This window comes from Orbicella faveolata, unplaced genomic scaffold, assembly GCF_042242905.1.
Source record: "Orbicella faveolata isolate gen_17 unplaced genomic scaffold, um_ofav_v1 contig_37, whole genome shotgun sequence".
Taxonomy (NCBI): domain Eukaryota; kingdom Metazoa; phylum Cnidaria; class Anthozoa; order Scleractinia; family Merulinidae; genus Orbicella; species Orbicella faveolata.
The window spans coordinates 3304618-3322500 of record NW_028301566.1 but is presented as its reverse complement, the minus strand read 5'-3'; the positions used below and the strand labels follow the sequence as shown (position 1 = coordinate 3322500).

The 17883-nt window shown below is 36.4% G+C and overlaps 1 protein-coding gene across 1 annotated transcript in view; it reads right to left on the bottom strand.

The window, feature by feature from the left end:
- LOC110043831 (uncharacterized) overlaps positions 1 to 15885 on the bottom strand; it is a 40486-nt gene extending 24601 nt beyond the window's left edge. Inside the window, exons 1-9 of the mRNA XM_089275635.1 lie at positions 15021 to 15885; positions 14056 to 14127; positions 13822 to 13893; positions 11676 to 11735; positions 11288 to 11362; positions 10904 to 10981; positions 1726 to 1797; positions 1459 to 1533; positions 1249 to 1320 (exon numbers count right to left, since the gene is read on the bottom strand). Of these exons, the coding sequence (XP_089131761.1) occupies positions 1249 to 1320; positions 1459 to 1533; positions 1726 to 1797; positions 10904 to 10981; positions 11288 to 11362; positions 11676 to 11735; positions 13822 to 13893; positions 14056 to 14127; positions 15021 to 15247 (803 nt within the window). The 5' untranslated portion in view covers positions 15248 to 15885. The remainder of the gene's footprint in view (positions 1 to 1248; positions 1321 to 1458; positions 1534 to 1725; positions 1798 to 10903; positions 10982 to 11287; positions 11363 to 11675; positions 11736 to 13821; positions 13894 to 14055; positions 14128 to 15020) is intronic.
- Positions 15886 to 17883: the final 1998 nt, after the last annotated feature.

Sequence of the window (17883 nt, the reverse complement as noted above, 5' to 3'; positions counted from 1 at the left end):
TAACCACGGAACTGTCCGAAAAGTGCAATATTCCTACAACGAGGCAATCAAAAGCGGTTAAATGAAACAATAATGCTTATGTGAATAACAGAAGTTTTACTTTCAAGATAAATTTTTGTCTTTCAAGTAACCAGGACTTAATTCTGTAAGAAGGTGATTCGAATTTTTAACGCGCAACCAGTAAAAATACCCCATTTTAAGAGCCTGCTGACGCGTAAACAAGCACGGTGATCAATAGAAATAACTAAGAGACTAACAGAAATGACTAAGAGAAATAGAAAAATTTCAGGGGAATTACCTTAAAGGAGAAGGTCACTCCAAAAAGTTTACTTTCTCAGTCTTCGCCTATAGCAAGTAAACATTCAGCTTTTCCACTCACCGAAGTTTCAGCCTCTGAAGTGCTCGCTATCCTGAAGAAATTCGTCTCGAAAGAAGCGACTTCGGAGGCCGCCATTTTGAAACTCTCTTGGCAGCCAGGTCGCGTTTATGTGACGTCATTCCGTCCAACTCGAAATTTGCGGGAAGGAGAAAAACCTGCTGCTGACTTGGCATCCTTCACAAGGTCAGCAAAATCTATTTTTTACTAAGGGATTATCCACTCCACTATCTCAATGCTATCATTTCGGAGTCTGGAGCATGTTTGGCTAAAAATAATATGGCTCAAGAGCAGCCATAACCCAGAGTGGTGGTTAAAAGGCTCTTTGGAAGCCATTTGGACAAAATCTCTTGGACGCAATGACGTCAAGAAAATGCGGCCGGACTGCTAAGTACTGTTCAAAATGGCGGCCACGATGTTCGAATTTTGGGCTTCTTTGGCGTCGCATTTCATAAAGAAAACCTGTACTTTAGAGGCTGAAACTTCGGTGAGTGGCTAAACTTAGTGCAAGTGTTTTTTATTAGCGTAGACAAAAAATATACGTTTTTTTTGGAGTGACCTCTTTTAATGTTGTTTGGTGGAAATAGATCCCGGATATACTTTGGGAAAATTCTGCAGGTGATAATATAATAGTAAATAGTTTATTTATTTTTATATAATACGTCGAATTATTCTCGCATTTTGATTGGTTCGTATTTATTTTATTGCTTAAAACAAGTAGATTCCATGTGCCGTGCGTCTGTTTAGTATTAGGCAGAAGACATCAAGATGTGGTAAGAACATCAATTACACACTCGCTGTGATCTATTACTGAACAGACGCAGGACAACATGGAATCTATTTCTTAAGTAATCTGTAGAGACAAAGCTTACCAATGAGTGAGTTTACTAAATCGTGCAAATGTTCCATCAGCTATGGTCTCTAGCCTGTTCCGGGCCAATTTCCTGTTGTAAAACACACCATTCAGCTCACAGAAAGATTAAGGACCGAAGTTATAATTTATGAAATGAAGATCCATAAGTTTCAGAAACAGAATTTTCGTGGCTTGGTAGTGAGAGACAATTTTAAGCTGAGTTACTTACAATTTCAATAGTCGATCGCCGGGTCCTTCCAATGCACCAGGTTGTAAATGAGATATTACATTGCCGGAAAGGTCGCTGTATATGTAGACCAAACAGATTCATTAGATAAAGTATTTGATTGAATTAATCGAACAATTAGGGCTAGGTAGGCGACAGCAATTAAAGCAAACATTTCGGCATGAGCTAAATTTTTGAAGCACTAGAAATTTCTCCTCGCTAAATCAAATCGAGATGTTGCTTAGAAAACAGAACAAATTATATACTTACAGAGTGGATAAATTGTGCATCGCTCGAAATGTTCCATTCTCGATATGTTTAAGATCGCAGTCGGCAATGCTTCTAAAAGAAAAAGAAGGGATAATAATAAAAAAATAAGAAATAAATTTTGTAAACAACCTTAAAATAAATTAACTGCGTCAGTAATATTATCTACGAGGTGTCTAAATGACCGGCAGTCCTACAAGGTTTTTAATGAACTAATAAACCGGCAGTCAAACCTTTTTTGTAGTTTAGCCCAAAAAGCACTCCGGTTAGCCTGTTTAAGGAAAGCTTTCAATAATGGCAAGTGTAACACTATATATAGTTTAAAAATTCCGAAAGCTAACAGCCGGTCTCGGTGGCGCAGTGGTAATGAGTATCGCTTATCATGCTGGTGACCCGGGTTTGATCCCTCTCAATTCCGGTCAATTAGTCTAAATCAGAAACCTTGACCAGTTGCGTGTCATATAGCCACAGCGTGTTATTTGTCTTATTGATTGCAAAAGCGGGCAAAGTTTCGCACAACCAGCTTTTATGATTTACTTTTTTTACTTAAGAGATTAAAGAGATCAATTGTTTCTCTGTAGTACAATTCCCTTTGCCACATTCTACAGAAGCAAATTAATACTACAAACGATCCATATAAGGCTATCATCATGTGATATTCCCATTACTTTATAGTTATATATTTATTTATCTCACGATCAATTCTAACATTTTTTTAAACAAACTTTTATTTTTCTACAAAAACTCCGCAAATTGTTTGGTAAATTAGCTGAAAAGAGCGACATACAGTTGTGTTATAACTTATTTTAAAAAAGGGAGAGGGTGGACCGGCTATCTGAAATAAATGCAGAGTTCAAGAACGCAGACAGCCAGTTTTACAAATATATCAAACACGGCCCTTTCCATACGTAACAGGGGTACGCCAAGGTTGTATTTTGAGCCCGTTATTGTTCAACCTCTTTATTAATGACATACCATTCTCTTTCGAAAAATTCTATGATCCCTTTGTCCTACCAAACGGCGCAAAATTAAATTCACTTTTATATGCAGACGATTTAGTCATGTTGTCAAAATCAAAACTAGGACTGTAAAATTGCCGTAACACTCTATCATCCTATTACAGTGCATGGATGTTAAGTATCAATCCGAAAAAGAAAAAAAAAACCAATGTCATGACCTTTCAGAAACGTGTTAAGAAATGTACCGAGCCTAATTTTCATATCGGCAATGAGCCTGTTGAAATTGTTCAAAATTAAACTTACTTGGGAACACTCATTTCTTCAACGGGTAACTTTTCATTGGCACTTGATAAATTGAAAGAAAAGACCCTCCACGCCCTTTTCAGTCTTAGAAAACACACAAATTTCAGCAAACTACCTCCATTCGTAGCGAATAAAAATTGCGACGCGATGATCTCCCCAATTTTGACATATAACAGTGAAGTCTGGGGTGCATATGGAAAATCTGATCTCATATCTTGGGACAGTTCCCAGATCGAAGAAACACATCTCCAATTCTTTAAGCGTTATTTAGAAGTAAGCAGTTAGGCATCCAATGTAGCATGTAGAGCTGAACTTGGCAGGTTTCCTCTCATTATAGCTATCAATCAGAAAATCATGAATTACTCCCCGGATCTTTTAAGTAAGGATAATTGCTCCATTGTGAAACAAATCTAATGGCCGTTTCGTAATATGTGATATCGAAACAAACAGTAAACTTCTAACTCTAGCTAATGTATATGCACCTAACGAGGACGACCCAGATTTCTTTCAGGCTGTTTTTAGTCACTTATCCAGCTTTCACTGTGAAGAAATTATAATCGGAGGTGATTTCAATTTAGTTCTTGACTTGCAATATCACTCAGGCAGACATTATCCCAGGATTCAAAACTGATCATTCCATGATTACTCTAAGTTTATCTTTACACTCAAACCCCAGAGGAAATGGCTTTTGGAAGCTGAATACTTCTTTACTATCAGAAACTTGCTACCTAGATAAAATCAAGGCAGCAATAGAAAATACTGTAGGCGAATATGAAAATGATGAGACGGTCAACCCTATCTTACTTTGGGAAATGGTAAAACTGAAAGTGAGAGAGAAATCAATTTCTTACGCGGCATCAAAAAAATCAGAAAGAACGAAAAGAGAAGAGGATCTAGTAAAGTCAATCGCGATTTTAGAAAAACAACTTGACAACGGAAACAGTAGTGAACCTCCAAGCCAGAATGTTATAGAAAAACTTAACACCCTAAAGAGGGACCTCGAAAAAATAATAGAATATCGGACTAAAGGTGCAATACTTCGTTCAAAGTCTCAATGGTATAACGAAGGGGAAAAGAATACCAAGTACTTTCCGAACCTTGAAAGTCGACATTTTAAACAAGGAACAATAAGTCAATTAAAAATTAACGACACTGAATTTGTCACTTTCGACGTAGCAATTTTATCGGAATGCGAATCTTTCTACAAGAGTCTTAAATACTTTCAAGGAAGATGCGGCCCCCAGTCATTTTTCTTTCAACAAGTTAATGAAACTGTGTTAGGGTTCGAGGAACAAGAGAGCTGCGAGGGTCCTTTGTCTGAAAAGGAATGTGCTGAAGCTGTAAAAAGCATGGATTCGGGCAAGACGCCTGGTTCAGACGGTCTCCCAGCCGAATTTTATAAAGTTTTCTGGAAAGATATCTCCTCCCTCTTGATCTCCGCGCTTAATTGCGCTTTAGAATCTTGCTGCCTCTCTATAACACAAAGACGTGGTATCATTAAACTAATTCCCAAAAAAGACGCGGAACTCTATTTCGTTAGAAATTGGCGTCCAATAACTCTCCTGAATACTGACTATAAGATTGCTGCAAAAGCTATTGCAAATCGTATTAAATCAGTTCTCCCAAGACTTATTAACAAGGATCAGACAGGGTTTATGAAAGGTAGATTTACTGGAGAAAACATCCGGCTCATAGACAGTATCATTCGCTATGCCGCAGAAAATAATATTCCAGGCTTATTACTTTTTATCGATTTCGAAAAAGCTTTTGACTCACTAGAGTGGTCTTTCATCTACGAAAGCATGCGCTACTTTGGTTTTGGTCCATCGATCATTAAGCGGATAAAGGCTCTTTACTGTAAAACGGAAAGCTGTGTTCTGAATAACGGCTGGTCCAGTAATTTGTTTCAGATCCAAAGAGGTGTTAGACAAGGTTGTCCCCTATCTCCTTATTTAGTTATCCTTTCAGCGGAAGTATTGGCCAAAGCAATCAGAAACAATGTGAACATAAAAGGTATATGTGTTAACAACAATGAAATTAAAATTAGCCAATATGCCGACGATACTACACTGATTTTAGACGGGTCAGAACAAGCTCTTCTCTCTGCCCTTAGCATATTAGATGAATTTAGTAAAGCCTCCGGTCTGAAACTCAATGAGAAGAAAACGGAAGTCCTTTGGATCGGTTCTAGTATTGGAAACGACAAACTTTCTCTGCCAGGAAAGGAATTAAAGTGGCCGGAATCCAAAGTTAAAACATTAGGACTGTGGCTATCAGTCGAGCCTGAAATAGCTGCTCTGCTAAACTATGATGAAAAGGTGGAAAAGATAAGGAAAATCCTTAGCTGTTGGAAGTACCGTAGACTGACCTTGCTGGGAAGAATTACTGTTTTGAAATCGTTAGCCGCGTCGCAGTTAGTTTATTTGCTATCTCCCTTGCCATCGAATTACAATGCTTTAAATCAGATCAACAAGCTGTTTATCAGTTTCTTTGGAACGGAAAGGGAAGCAAAATCAAACGCAAAATTATGATAAATGATTATTGAGATGGAGGCCTAAAGATGATTGATCTTATTTCTTTTAACAAAGCTCTAAAAACAACATGGATCAAGAAATACCTAGATACCACCAATAACGCAAAATGGAAAATTTTTTTTGATTTGGCTCTAAAACACTATGGTCGTGAAAATATTTTTGCTGGCAATCTCAATGTTAATGACACCACAACATGTATTAAAGCTATGGATGCATTTCTCAAAGAAATTTTGGAGGTCTGGGCGGAGGTCAACTTCGAACAACAAATAAAATCCCAGGTGCAGTTTCAAGAACAAAGCCTATGGCACAACTCTCTAATTAGAATAGCAAACAAACCAATATTCTTTAAGGACTGGTGTGCAAAAGGAATTACAAAAGTGAAACATTTACAAAAACCAGGGAGCAGCAACTTTCTCTCTTTGAATGATTTTCAATTAAAATACAGCTTAAGTGTCTCTCCTCTTAAATATTACGGGATAATATCGGCTGTAAAGACCCTCCGTAAAGAAGTGGATGATCATGATAATAGTCAGGAGTACAAGCTTTTTTGCACTAAGCTTTTAGAGACTAAAAAAGTAAGCTCACTCGTATACAAAATTCTGACAAGAATCAAAGGTGAAGTTCCAAAAAACAACCAAATGAAATGGCTTCTAGATTGTAACTACTCAAGAAATGAAAATCTCGACTGGAGCTCAGCATACCTTTTGACATCACGATGCACCAGGAGTACCAAACTGATCGAATTCCAGTTTAAATTTTTACACAGACGTCTAGCAACTAATGACTTTCTATATAAAATTGGGCTTAAGGCAAATGATAATTGCTCCTTCTGTCAAGAAGGCCCAGAGTCATTAATGCATCTCTTCTGGACATGTCACGAGACATCTAACTTTTGGAAAAGAGTATCAGAATGGCTGCAAAGTATAAAACTAATGCCCAAAACCTCCACCCTATTAAACATTACAGCTTTTGGTCTGAAACCGGAAACGTCAAAATTTGCACTTCAAATTAACTATTGCCTTCTTTTAGCTCGACGTCATATCTGGCTAGCCAAATCTAAAGAAATGTCCCCTAACTTTGACCATTATCTACCCTTTCTGAAATCAAGGCTCGAGTTGGAGACAAAAAGCGGCGATATGGAAAAATGGGAACCTCTTGCAGAATATATACCTACTGATAGATAGCATTACTTTCTCTGAAGTGTTTGCAGCTATCAACTCTGCCAACCATCTCGTACATACGCTGTCACCTACGAGCTTTTCACAGTAATCTGCTCTTTATCTTCGCTCTCACATACTAGTAATGCCATACGTAATCAACCTAACAATACACTTGAAACACTTGTTTCGTTTTCTTCCCTTTTGTACCATCTTCATTGTTTTTTTTTTTCTTTTTATTGTAATGTGTTAGATTTATTTTTGTGGATTAAAAGGTGCTGTAAACACTATTAGTGTGAACATTGTAAGTATAGTATTGTAAGAATAATAAGTTTCGTCTAGTACAATAGTTAATGTCAGCTCTGTAAGTAGTTATTCCCAAGTAGTATCTAGTACTGTAATCATTTATTCTGTGTTCTGTAAGGCAATAACATAAATAAAAAAACAAAAACAAAAAAAAAAACAAATCTTTCTCATGTCGCAAGATCTTCATCACGCTGGTAAAAATAGTTATTATTCTAATATAATAAGTATGTCTGAATACTATAATTTCCCTTGTTTTGATCTTACGTACTTAACTAACGCTAAAATCAAACATTATGTTGGCCTAATGCAGCAAAAGTATATTTTATGTTGGCATCATACCATGCAAAACTCTACTAAACTAAAATGTTTCTATACTTTTAAGACCGATTATACATCCTCCTCTTATTTAGGCCTAACAAGCAAACTAAGCGAAAGAAAGGAACTAGTGAAATTTAGGATAGGCCATCACAAGCTAAGGATTGAGACTGGTAGATATGATCAAATTCCAAGGGTTGACAGACTTTGCCCTATCTGTGCATTTAATCAAATTGAAGACGAATCTCACTTTCTTATATAAATACTCTATTCTAAGAAATAAATTTTATAACAAAAATAGAACATATTATTCCGACTTTTAAACAATTATCTTCGTTACAAGCCATTGGCGAACTTATGACTTCTTCAAATCATTATATTAATATTCAATTAGCAAAATTTATTTCATCTTGCTTTGATCTACGCAACATTCTACTTTCAAATCAAACCAATGTAACTTGATTCCTATATCATAACATTATTATATGATCACGATAATCATTACTATTTTAGTTTTAGTTTACAAAAGCTTTTGCAACACTGTATGTATTTATGGTCATGCAAATAAAGCTAGTTGTTGTTGTTGCATTGATAAAAGTAGAATGCGGGATTATAAGATAAATTTTTGAAACGAAGGGGTTTTTTCCGAAAAATCTCATTAATACTCCTCGCTGCAGCTAATCGCTGTTACTCCTGACAAATCAGCTCCTTACTCGATTTGGGGGAATTCAAACCTACATTAATTTCCCAAAATAAAGTTAAAACTCCAATACAAAACACGTTGAGAAATGTAACCGCCCTAAGACCGTATTACATTTTTCTTTCTCCTAAAGTTTAGAATCTTTTGAAAGTGAAAAAGCCTTCTTTTACAATGTAAGAACTTTAGTCTACTCGTTATTAGCTTAACCTGTTTATTTCTATTATTTTGTGTGTGTCTATGTTTGTTTGTTTGTGTATTTCCCTGACCTAAACATGTAAAATATCGTTTCTTTTAATTGGCTGGCTGGCATTTTTAACTCTTACGTTATTTTGGGTAGCCAGCACCCCAATCAAATTATTTCTAATTCTGGGGTTAAATAAAAGTTTTTCCGGTTGTTTTTTGTTGTTTTCGTTCTTCTTTTCCTAAATTTATTGTGTAACTGAGGAAATTACTTCATTATGATTGGTTGAGGGCAGGACAATTTATCGTTAATTTTTAATTTTCCCTGCACTGCAGACTAACGTGCTCGCTTTAGCGATTTTCCCAGTCGTATAATAAATGAGTAATCGTATGAAGACCGGAACATTCAAGGATTTACACTACTCGTGATATTTCAATGTTCTTTCAAATAAAATTATACTCGCTTAAAAGTTCGTGCAATTTTGAGAGAATTTTCATATATCACTGCTAGCGGAATCCCATAATTGCACTCTCATTCATACGATAGCCTGTACTAATTCTAAAATGTCAGGTTAAAGATAGAGCAGAATCTTTAATCTGCTGAATTTTTGGCTGTGCCGTTCTGAAATTTGTCGTTAAATAATTCCTTTATTTCTTCCTTTACATTAGCCTGATTGAAATGGGCAACGCTCCTCGCATTCTTGTTTCACAACAACTTATCTGGAATTTGGTTTCGCTTAATGACTTTGGCTGCAGTGACCTTATTGGTGAAATCATACCACAACCTTGTGTTATTCAATATGTTTGGCAAGTTCACAATTATTGGTGTAATAATACACTTGAAAAAATCACTCAATTCTGATTGGCTAAAAAGGAGTGTAGTTTTCATGTAGCACCGGTGAAAATTTGAAACACCCGTGCAAATATAACGAAGATATCCGAAGTTAGTACGACGACACTCATGACTACCGACGGTAATCCGAGGTATTCGAAGGAGGACGAAGTGCACTCAAAGCCTTACGACGATAGCCGAAGGTAACTTGACGTTTTACGAGCGCTTCCGAAGATCACCCGAACCCTTCTGAAGATCAACGAATATCACCCGAGCATTTTGGAACAACTCCGACAATCACCCGAAAACTTCCAAAGGTTACCGAAGATTTCTGATGATTTCCTAAGATTGCCGAAAATCACCCAAAGCTTGCATTTTTGGACGTTTTGCGAGTACTCGTGTTTTCGGAAATGTTTGAAGGTGTTGAAATAGCAAACACACTGTAGCATGCCTCAAGAAACAATGTTTAGGCGACCTTAAATAGAATGTGTTCAAGTATATTATAAACCCTTGGACGTACAAGCTATTTCCTACAAGAAGGGGGGGGGAGTGGGTTGCATGTAACTCCCCTCTTGGTTTTTCGTTCTGTTAAGGCAGAGCGAAATAAATTTACATTGACTAGATAGCCCTGAGCTTGTTCTACAAGATGATATCATTTTTTGGTAATGACATCATATGACGTCAAATGACGTCATCCGACCCGCCAACTTGGATTTCACTATTTCTTTAAAAAAAAGTCACGAAATAAAAAAAAATTAACACAAAATCAAGCCAGAATGCTCACGAAATGTACAAATTCATGAATTTTTGTTATTTGATGAAGAATTTGATGAAAAAACTACAGAATTATCTGAAAAAAGCTGATTTTTTTCCATGGCAACGTCTAAAATGATGGACACACAATTGACATATCAAAATTTCTACAGAGAATCAAGGAACAGCTACTGAAAGTTTCAGCCTCCTGGAGCAAATCGTGTTTTCAGAACTTTGTAAAAACCTTATTGGGGGGGGGGGGTCGATGCCACCCCACTTGTTCGTCCAGGGGTTAACAAGTAATCACATGACCACATTCGTCAGATTCAAATCAAATCAAATCAAATCAAAACTTTATTTATCGAGGGTGACACGTAATAGTTTATCAACTAATAAATTTGTGGCCCTCTTAAATGTACTAAAAGTTAAAAATCTACTATAAACAATAATCAAAGGTTATCACTAAAATATCGCAATCTAAAAATTATTATTTAAAAAAGGAGTGAAGATCTTATTCTTGAGCTGACTTAATTTGAACTTAAGATGAAGAGGCGCTCAGCTTAAGGGGGAGGTGATTCCAACATTTAATAGTCGTTACAGAAAATGTGCGACCTTCCTCTTTCGCTCTCATGCAATTTGGAATTAATAAATGAATAATAAATGAATAATAATATTAATAAGTAAATTTTTCAAAGACTACAAAGACTACTAACTGTTGGCGTTTGGAAAATAAGCTCGTGCTTATTTATTCCAAATTGCACTCGAAACCATGTGATTAGCTATGCAAGTTTCTTGCAGTGGGGAACGCTCGATGTCGTCATTTTCGCAAGCTGGCGCAAAAAAGAATAATAAAACTAATAATACTAAGCCAACTTTTGTCTTCTTGGAAACAAGCTCCATATGATCATCCCTCATGAAGAATAAATCATGAAATAAGTCAGATAAATGCCTTGCATAGTTCCAGGCGGAACGACTTAAAATTGGCAAATTAAGAGACTTCGTGAAAACCAAGAACGCTGCCACTCGTTTACTATAAAGTCACATCATTAAACTATGCCAAAAATAGGAAATCGCTCAACTTAGCTGCCTCTTCAACAGTTTCACAGCAGTCATGTGGCATCCGTATGGAGATCTAAACTTACAGGTGGTCCATCTTGGAAAAACCAGCAAAAACATCTGACGAGAGAGTTGGTCCTATCCTTTCATTCCAATCGATATTCCTGTAAGGAATTATACGAGTGAACAAGGAGCTTTACGAAGCTTGAAACCGGCAAGCTAAATATCATTTGCCGAACAGAATTATATGTTTTCTCTCTTAAAGATATCATTTTTGGTTTAAAATCTGAATAAATATAATATTCACATATAATTTAATTTATTTTTGTTCAACATTAGCCCCTTTTTTACTGTTAAAATTCCCAGCCCTTTAGCCTCCGCCTTACATCTATTGCTCTCTCTCCTCACACATTCCATCGCTCAGCCTTCCCCTTCTTTTTCTTATCTTTAGGAAAAAAATATACACTTACATGACGCGAAGCTGTTTTAATCCTTTCAGAATAAGATTCAAGTCAGCAGAAAGGAGCGAGTTGTGACGCAGAAAACTGAGGGAAAGGTAAACAATGAAATAAGTTATTTGTTGTTGTTGTTGTTGTTGTTGTTATTGTTATACCATACAGTTTATTAAAAACATCGTTTTTACTCTTGGAGCCTTTACTGTCCGTGATACTGAGCATCCTAAAGAGTACAAGTAAACAACTTGAGTTGATGAGTGACTTTTTGCACTCATTGATAATTTTTTCCCATACTTCACAGGAGCAATTTTAAAGTTTTGGTGATTTAGGTATACTTCGTGGATTAATTGTTATGTATGGTATTTATCTTTATATCATCAATTATATCAATGTCATAACTCACATCTCTTCTACGCTTTCTGGGAGATAAAACCCTCCAGTAATGCGGTTGTCTTCCAAATTTCTGAGATGAAGAAGTATTAACAAAGCATGCTTATCAGTAAATGTAATAGACTGCGACAGCTGCAGATTTAAAGAGCAACTGAATGACAATCTGCAAAAAGCGTCTCGTTTCGGTGATGTTTTCTCAGCTCAGCAGAAAGCTAAATAACTCCCTCGCAAAATAATTTTGCTCAAGACAAATAGCGATGTTTCTTGCTTATAAACACTGCGCTGTGATTGGTAAAAGCGCCTGCGAGCGGGTGAAATCCTTTGCTTGCGGTGGAATTTCCAAGACGTTTCTACTTAATCGAAAATAATCGATAAGATTAGAAAGAAGGTCTCAAAATTAGTGATGCGGCCAAGTTTCAGAATGAAACTTCGTATAGAGGAAAATTGAAGAACCGTCGTATTCCATATAGTTCTCTTGTTATCCTCTCGTTTTGCTAACTACGGCACCGCGTTACAAAGGTCGTGAGAGTGTTCGTGACGTCATGGGAAACATTGCTATACAGCAATTTTCCTTCGAAATTTTTCATATATGGAAAGTAGTAGCTTAATATTTAGTCGAACAATATAGAGGGCTTGTATTTTTTGCGCTATATATAAAATCTGCGGAAAAGTTGAATCTAATAAAACAGATAAAACTAAAACAAAGTACTCCGTTATACGAACCATTTTAAAGTTCTTCAGACTCTGTTGCAGTTTTATATTAGAATAATTAATGGTATGAAAGCTCTAGCAATTTAAGGATTTACTCTACTCATGCCCAAGGGCTCGTGCAATTTTAAAATATCACTCGTGGTGTGAATTGTTAATTGTACTCGCATCATACGATTACCATTTATTATATGACTGAAAAATTTACGATCGCTCGTGCGTTAAATTCTACTGTAGGGCAAAATAATTCCTGATAACTGAATCTAAACAATAGAGTAGTAATTAGGATTACAAAACATCTCGTGCAAAAGCGTTGTAGGGTAAATTTACTTTAATAGCTCCCTTTCTTTACTTGAAAACCAAATTATTCGTTGGATGATTTCTTGACAGTTCTGATTAATTGATGACAGCCCTTTTTTATATGTTAATTTCAAATTAAGGACGGTGCCTGCTAAATACAAAGGTTTTTGCGCCAGGTTAGGACCATGCGGAAAATGTAGATCTTTGCAAGGGCTAGGGGTAGCCACGCATTTTTTCGAGATAATTAGCATTGAATCGCAGCAAAATACTGACGTCAGCATTTTTCTAGAAAAAGAAGGAAAGGATATTTCTTCACAGATTTCCTTAGAATTCGCCTTTACACACAGAAAAGCAAACACATTTATAAAGATCTTAAAACTTCATGGTAAATAATAGCATAAAAACCTTTTTGGTATGTTTTTAATAACAAAATCGTTGCAACAGCGCTTTTGGCGTCTCTGACAGCCTTCCTCTGGTTCAGCTTAAATACAGTCTAAATACCTTTTGCTCACAACCAGAAACTATTCACGTGTCGAATAGGCTTGCCACTTCCCTTTCATAACATAAAATGTAGGGGTAACCACGCGTTTTTTAAAGTTATTGATCTTTTCTGAAAAGTTTTACGGTGCCCGTTACACTTTTTCCTGTCACCCCCCAAGTAAGTAGAACATTGGCATATCTCGCACTTGTTTTGCACGCGCACTACGCCATCTGCAGGTACATGTTTACCGTTGGATTTCAGTAGAATTTTCGACAGTCAACAGCTAGTTTTTCAGCTGAAAGACGTTAACAGTTAGCGATATGCTGCTATTTTTGTGCTCCTGGTTTAATTACAGGTTCATTAAATTTGATTTGTTCACAGTAGGAAAATTTTGCTCTCATTTTTGTCGTTTACTTGGTAGCGTAGTTGATTGTGTCAATGTCAATCCAGGCGCGCGTCGCGCTTAAACCATGCCTTGCGTGATGCGCAGAACGTGTGCGCACTAACAATAGTAGGCACCGTCCTTAAACTGTAATACATCAGTAAATGGAAGGAACTTCGTATCAAAATTGTTTTGAAACGCGGGTTATCATTTCATATTGTTCGAGAAAAACATGTGATAGATTAGTAAACTATTATATTGAAAATTTTGATGTCAACTTTTTCTTACATTATCTTTAGTGACGTCAAATTCCGGAAGGTATTTGGTGGAATAAACTTAATCAAGTTCCTTGAAAGGTCCCTGGAAGAGAATTGGTATGCAAAGCTTAGTTAACACAAAGACGTGACAATTTAAAATAATACGCTTAGCTCAGTCCATGGTTTAGCCAGGTAAGGAGCATAGTGGGTCAAATAATGAATTAAAGACACGATACATTTATAACTTGGTATAATTTCTACTTACAGTTTCTTCAGTAACGTAAGATTTCTAAACGAGTCTTCAGAAATGGAATCCAAAGAACATCTCGAAAGATTTCTGCAGGAGCAAGCAGCAACATTGTCAAGGAAGTGAGAATATATCGAGACACTACAGGACGAAGACTAAGAGAATTAATCCCCATATAGGCCTTATTCTCATGTTAATCCTTCCCAAGCTAAATTTAGATATGCCGTCCAGTCCATAATGTTTTCATTTTCGTTGCGTGTAAAAGCGTTTGAGCTTTCCATTTGAGTTAAATTCGCGCCACAGGGTCAGCTCCTGCTAGACACCCTCGGGATTCTTGAAGCTGGGAGCAATGTAAAAGAAAAAAGCTTAAGAGGGATTAAGAATGAGTCTTACACGGAGGACTGACCCGATTACCCTTCATCCTCTCTTCATCGCAGTAAACGAGTCCGTTGTCAGGAGTCAATGCTTTCCTGAGGAAAAATCTCTATCCTAATGAAGTTTCAGTAAAGATGTCTAAATTGTTTAAACAGTGTAAGTAATATTCAAGAACAAAACTTTGTTAAGTAATGTAACCAGTCAATATTTTGTCAAGTAACGAATCTAGAAGAAAGAACAACCACAGCTTTGTTTATCCCTTATTTTTTATAAATTAAATTACTTAGTACTGTAATAATTAAATTAAAATAAGGGTAACTGACAACCTAAAATAACCTGTATGTCTAAGCTGTATAATTGTAAGTGTTATAAGTAGTTTCTTCTTTACCCTTTGCTTGTAGTTGTTATGTGTTCAAGTTAATTGTATGTAAGCAATGGACAATTCTCCTGTTAGTAGTGTAAATGTTAATGAAGAATTTTATCTTATAAGTAGTGTATTGCAAGTGAAGTACGTTTTTAGAGTTTTTCGTTTTTTTTCAATGTAAGTAGCTTTTTCTCTCTTTTTTGTAATCGATTTGTGTTTAAAGTTTCATTAAACTGAAACTTACAGCACTGCGGTATTTGAGGGGATCCCTCTTGGTACGTTCCTAGTAAAGTTACATTCAACTTTTATCCTCGTGTTGCCGAAAGGAGCACAGGAACACTTGTCTGCGCGACAAATACTTTCACCCGTCACTGCAAGCCACCGGACTAAGACGATTTGGATGAGGCGAATTAAAATCACCACAGAACCCATGGCTACCTGTTGAAAGAATGAAATTTTCCGCAAATGCATGAAATTTACGCTGAGACTCTTCTTGCTTTTTTGTTACATTTAGAACTCGCACAATAAAAGCGGATGCATCAAGGCTGCACATTTAGAACGCGCACCTTCAAATTTCAAGAATTATAGCGTAATACTGCTATGAGGCAAACAATAAAGAATTATGTTTTGTTGAAGCTCGGGTCGTGTTTAGAACAGAGTGCCCTATTGGACTGACTCAAAGGGCTGCCGTCCTCTAAACCATTAAATCGCTGATATTGCCAACGGGTAAAATTTAATAATTAATAAAAACAATGAATTAAATATTTGTTTGGCGAGCAAGGGACCCGGGTTGGGGTGGGGTGAGGCAAGTAGCTTCGTGTACTGCTGAAAGCGGGGGGACCTATTGAAGTCATTGTGATTTTAGACAACAAAACAAAGCTCATATGGTAACGGAAATGAGCGAATACACCACAATACCAGAACCACCTTCGTACTGTCCTCCTACGGAAACGGAAGATGGTTTGATGGAGCAGAGCTTGAATGGTGCTTCAGAGCTAACACCCCCACCATGACATCCCGGACCACCGGCTCGTGACATCGACAGCCGGCCAAACCGGAAGCAGCCAGAAAAATGAGGGACAATGAAAATATGCGCAATGGCGTCATAAATTGCCATAAAGTAAAAATGACTACGTCCAGGTGATTAAAAGTGAAAACTTAAGACCCCGGAATCGGTTAAGAAGCTTTATTTACTTTGGCTTTTAAACTGCTTTTCAGCCACGATTTCCTGTAAAGGTAAGCTCGTTAGAGCTATAATTAAAGGCTTGAATGCATCGCGATCTTGTATAAAATCTTCGAGGCGTTACGCGGTTCTTTTAAATGTAATGTGATACTACATTGTCATTTTTGTTGGGGACAAAAAAATTAATTTCATGTTTTGGGTAACAGTACTTCACCTGATTAGTGCAAAGAACGCTAGAGTGATCTGGAATGATATTCGTGATGATATTAAGTTTGTGCCACTTAAATATTTTAAGAAAAAGATCAAATCAAACGTTATTGCAAGCTAGTTTAGTACATCATTGAATGTCTGTAACTCTGTATGTAAAGTATAACTATTCTCATCAGTATACAGTATCATCCAACTATTTTTCACTAACTATATATCTGTATGCATAATCAGTCTTTGTGTGCGTGTTGTGTGTGTGGGATGTGTGTGCTCTTGCATGTTTTTTTCTTATTTTCTCTTCTTATATTACCCAAGTAAATATTCGCTTTAAATCACTAAGGATGGCTACCCATTGAGGTTATTTCAAGCAGCCATGCACTCTTTTTGTTTTAAACTTATTTTTTGTTCATTTAATTCTAGTTGATGTAGTACAAGTAAAGTTGCTGTTGTAGCGTATGAAAGTTTTTTTGAAATAACCCCTAGAATATGCAAAGAGATGTTATCGGCTGTTTACAGAGTTCAATAGCGTGTTACCACCGCTCAAGTATAATAATAATAATAATAATAGTAATAATAATAATGATAATAATAATAATAACAATAACAATAATAATCATAATAATCATAATAATTTACCAATTTATATAGCGCATATTTAAATATTCTGATCAGTAGCGCTTAACAATCACCATAAAAATAAAATAAAATTATAAATTATAAAAATGCTTCTTAAAAAGATAAGTCTTAAGTCGAGATTTAAAACTGTCAAGTGATGTTGCTTGACAAAGCTCTTCAGGTTGGCCATTCCAGAGTTTCGGAGCTGCTGCTGAAAATGATCTGGCCCCCAATGTTGGAAGCATCTTTCCCTTGGGATGGTCCAATAAGAGCTTACCAGTAGGCATAAGATTGTATGATGAATTCGATTTTATACTAATGAGATAAGTTGGTGCAAGGCCATAAATACATTTAAAAGTCAAAGTAAAATCTTATAATCAATACGCAAATAAACTGGCAGCCAGTGCAGCTCATAAAGCGCCGGTGTAATGTGAGAAAACTTTCCGACGCCAAGAATAAGTCTTGCTGCTGCGTTTTGTACACGCTGTAATTTAGCGATCTGCGCCTTTGGTAAGCCAAACAATAAACCATTACAGTAGTCAAGACGGCTGGTTATAAAAGCGTGAACCAAAGTAATTCAAGAATCCCTCGATAGGTATTTCTTAATACGTCTCAAATATACAATATAAACGTGCTCCTTCTTCCTTCAATGGTCTGCACTAATTAAAGAGGCTATAAAAATTCATTTTTAGCCGAAACTTTCGATTTCCTGATCTTGTCAAATTAAACTTGTCAACTTGAAAAGTATTAAAAATTTATAAAATGTTGCGAATGCCAAGACTGAACAGGCCGTTCTTCGCAAACTTCACAAGTTTATTCTAAGATCACAAGGTTCGCTTTCCTCTCTCGCTCTGACTGTGTACTTGTACTGAAAAGACTCAACACACGGCACTCCTTAAAACTTAGCGAAACCTAATTTGATTGGCTTACAACCTTTCCTAAACAGTTTCTTTGATCACGGAATATTACCTGACACGCAAGCTTACATGCTAGTTGATAAGATGAAACGCGTTTACAATCTGGTGCTAATTAACTGGTAATCATCGACTGAACTAATTGAGATTGTCAGGCACGTGCTTCCGATTTCTATTATTCCTAGATT